Source organism: Aplysia californica, unplaced genomic scaffold (assembly GCF_000002075.1).
Source record: "Aplysia californica isolate F4 #8 unplaced genomic scaffold, AplCal3.0 scaffold00050, whole genome shotgun sequence".
Lineage (NCBI taxonomy): Eukaryota > Metazoa > Mollusca > Gastropoda > Aplysiida > Aplysiidae > Aplysia > Aplysia californica.
Window position 1 is genome coordinate 347,733 of NW_004797320.1, and position 3,002 is coordinate 350,734.

Sequence of the window (3,002 nt, forward strand, 5' to 3'; positions counted from 1 at the left end):
TGATGATGATGATGATGATGATGATGATGATGATGATGATGATGATGATGATGATGATGATGATGATGATGATGATGATGATCATGATGATCATGATGATCAATTGCTTTTGACAACCTCGGTATTAATGTGATTTCGATACTTTTCTCAGTGGAAAGCAATGTTTGACTACAAAGAGTAAGGAGCATGGGTTAAGCTTGTTTTGAACAGAGTGCAAACAGGGCTCTCGTCGTCGAGACTTTATTGTGTTTGCCTTTCATTCAAAAGCGCTGACGGAGACACCAACACTATTGCGTGTTGATTGTAGACGAGTTTTGTGAAAGGCATATTATTACCATAATATTATTGTGAAGTAATGTTAGTTTTATAACAGAAACTATTTGCCCTTATTTCATCCCAGTCATCTGTAGCTTTTGTCCACCCACACGTGATCTATTGTTTTGTTTTTCCAGAAAGAATCTATTACAAAGATTAAATGGGACGAATTGTGGAGTCCTGAAATGGTGATTCAGAACCTGATCGAGTGTAAATTCGAGAAAGTTTGGAAAGACGTGGAACATAACTCAAATGGCGAAGCTTTTGTCCTGGAGAAAAGAAGGATTACGGGGCGCTTCTCGGAAAGTATGGAGCTGCAGAGCTTCCCATTCGATACTCAGGTATGAATGAAATATGGACCAGTGGTTAATTAGACAGAATTACTTCCTAAAGTCACCCAACTGCTAATATTTTGTACCAGGTAATCGGCATAGACATAATATTATGTAAATGGCAGCGGTATGCCCATAACAAGCTACAAAGGCCGACGGATTCTTCAAGGAGATGCACGGCTATGAATTATCACTAGATTCTAGAACTGATTTTTGAGCCTTTGGTATTGATTCCTTTTTTCCGGTATACACGTACTGAATTGTTTAATGACATACTAGCTGGTGGTTAATTGTGTTCATTGAACTGTGTATTTAGTAATTTTTGGGAGATAGTGACTTGAAGCAAGGGTATTTCTATTTTCCTTGCTTACTTTCTTTCTTTTAAACAAATATTTTAGTTTTATTCACTTGTTTATTGAGACTCGGTCTAGATGTACTTATAATTTTCTGTTTTTGTTCAGTTATTAATTTGTTGCTGTTTGTTCGTTGTGTTTTCTGGCAACTCTGCTTCAAAGTATTCATTTGTTCATTTCTTTAAGACACTTGAAGGTACATTAATGTATATGTATCTAACGGAGATTTCGGGGGGAAAACTATTTAGTAAATATGCATTTTCATAATGAAAGCCGTTCGTTTTGTCCTGTGGCCAGGCATCATGTATCTGCCTGTTCAATTGAAACCTAGCGTATATGTGTGAATAACTAAATCGGATTGAATGTTTATCGACTGAAAAATCAATAAATCACGACTAAATGGGCAATTCTTGCAGACTTAAGGGCTTGTTATTCATCTGTTGATTGTTTTATGGGTGGACTTATTGTGAGAAGTCAATCGAGTCATTGATTGATCAAACCAGAGTGTGATGTGATGGTTAGGATAACCGCTGTCGCACTCAGTCTTCATTTCTCACGAAGCGAAGCTTTTTTAAAACGAACATCCTCATTTGTCTACCAGGTTGTTGCATCCACTCTGCCCGGGTTGTCTCTGAGAGCCAAGGTCTAGCAGCCCGCCTCCTAACTAATCCAAACTGTGTCTATTTTCAACGACAGCAAACAGATTGATTAACGTATTATTGTCCCGACAGTGTTTGTCCTTGTTGCTGACGTCAGAACAGCAGAAGCTGGAGTTCGCGGAGGACAACGTAGAAGCCAGCCTGGTCAACCATTTGACCTTCATTGACCAGCAGGAGTGGATGGTCTGGGACATCGTGGAGTTCAAGCAGGACGACAGGTTGGGGGAGTTCAGCAACCTACAGCCCATGCAACCAATGATTTTGGTTCAAATCCACGCCACCAGAAAGTCGGGATTCTTCGTGTGGAATCTCCTCGCTGTTATGGTAAATGGGTTCAAAACCGGCACCAGTGCCAGTTGGTCAGAGACTTGGCATATAAAATAAAGATAAATAAATTACAATTTTATTGGTCCCAGAAGGGCACTTTAGTTTACAATGGCAAACATACATATACATACATAACTACATAACTACATCATTATAAATACGTACATACGTAAATACATGCATAAAGACATACATAAATACAAAATATTGCACGAATACAGAACAGTTTACAACCATGCCACTGTCGTTCGCTACTGTGTAGCGCCTTGAATTCGAGGAAATCTAATACAGACAAGGTCTGATTGCCCCCCCCCCCCCAACCCTCAATGCATTTTCAGTCAGCTGGTCAGCCATGTGTCTTGAAAGAAAACGAAGAGAAGATGCTCATTCTTTTCAAACATAATAACAATATTATTCGTAAAAATAACGATAAATATAATAACTTAGTGCTTTACAAATTCAGACTGCAACACACAGACAAAATATAGAACGTTCTTTTTTAGTTTAGTTTTAGTAAGAGTTTCACGACACTTGCAACACAATAAGGTCATATAAGTGTCGAAGAATAGATTATGAGTTACAAGAGAGTAACATACAAAAAAAAGAAGGAGGGGAAATAAGGACGACAGATGTTTGATAGGGGAAGAAAAGGAGCAAACCACACCAGAGCACCCGCCAACTACCCACAGTACGTTCTGAGTGAAAACATTTAACATAATTTATTTATTCTTAGTAAAGGTTGTATGTAATTTAGGTGCTAACAGACGGAAAAGATTTTGTAAATCATAACACAGAAAGGAACTGGGAAATTCGACCATTCTGGATAACAAGAAAGAGGTTTGGCAGAGAATGTTTATGAAAATTAAGTATTTGACCTTTTAGTACATATTCATTAGGGGTGTAGAAATAGAACGTAAAAGTAAAGCTCTCAGGTAATCGACAGAGAAACAGACACACACACATACGCACCGACAGAGAGAAACAGAGAGAGAGAGAGAGAGAGAGAGAGAGAGAGA

At 38.4% G+C, this 3,002-nt stretch overlaps 1 protein-coding gene across 1 annotated transcript in view; it reads left to right on the forward strand.

Moving 5' to 3' along the window:
• The first annotated feature begins 411 nt into the window (after positions 1-411).
• LOC101862781 overlaps positions 412-3,002 on the forward strand; it is a 7,534-nt gene continuing 4,943 nt past the window's right edge. The window contains exons 1-2 of the mRNA XM_005092677.2: positions 412-656; positions 1,732-2,030. Coding sequence (XP_005092734.2) covers positions 501-656; positions 1,732-2,030 — 455 coding nt within the window. The 5' untranslated portion in view covers positions 412-500. The remainder of the gene's footprint in view (positions 657-1,731; positions 2,031-3,002) is intronic.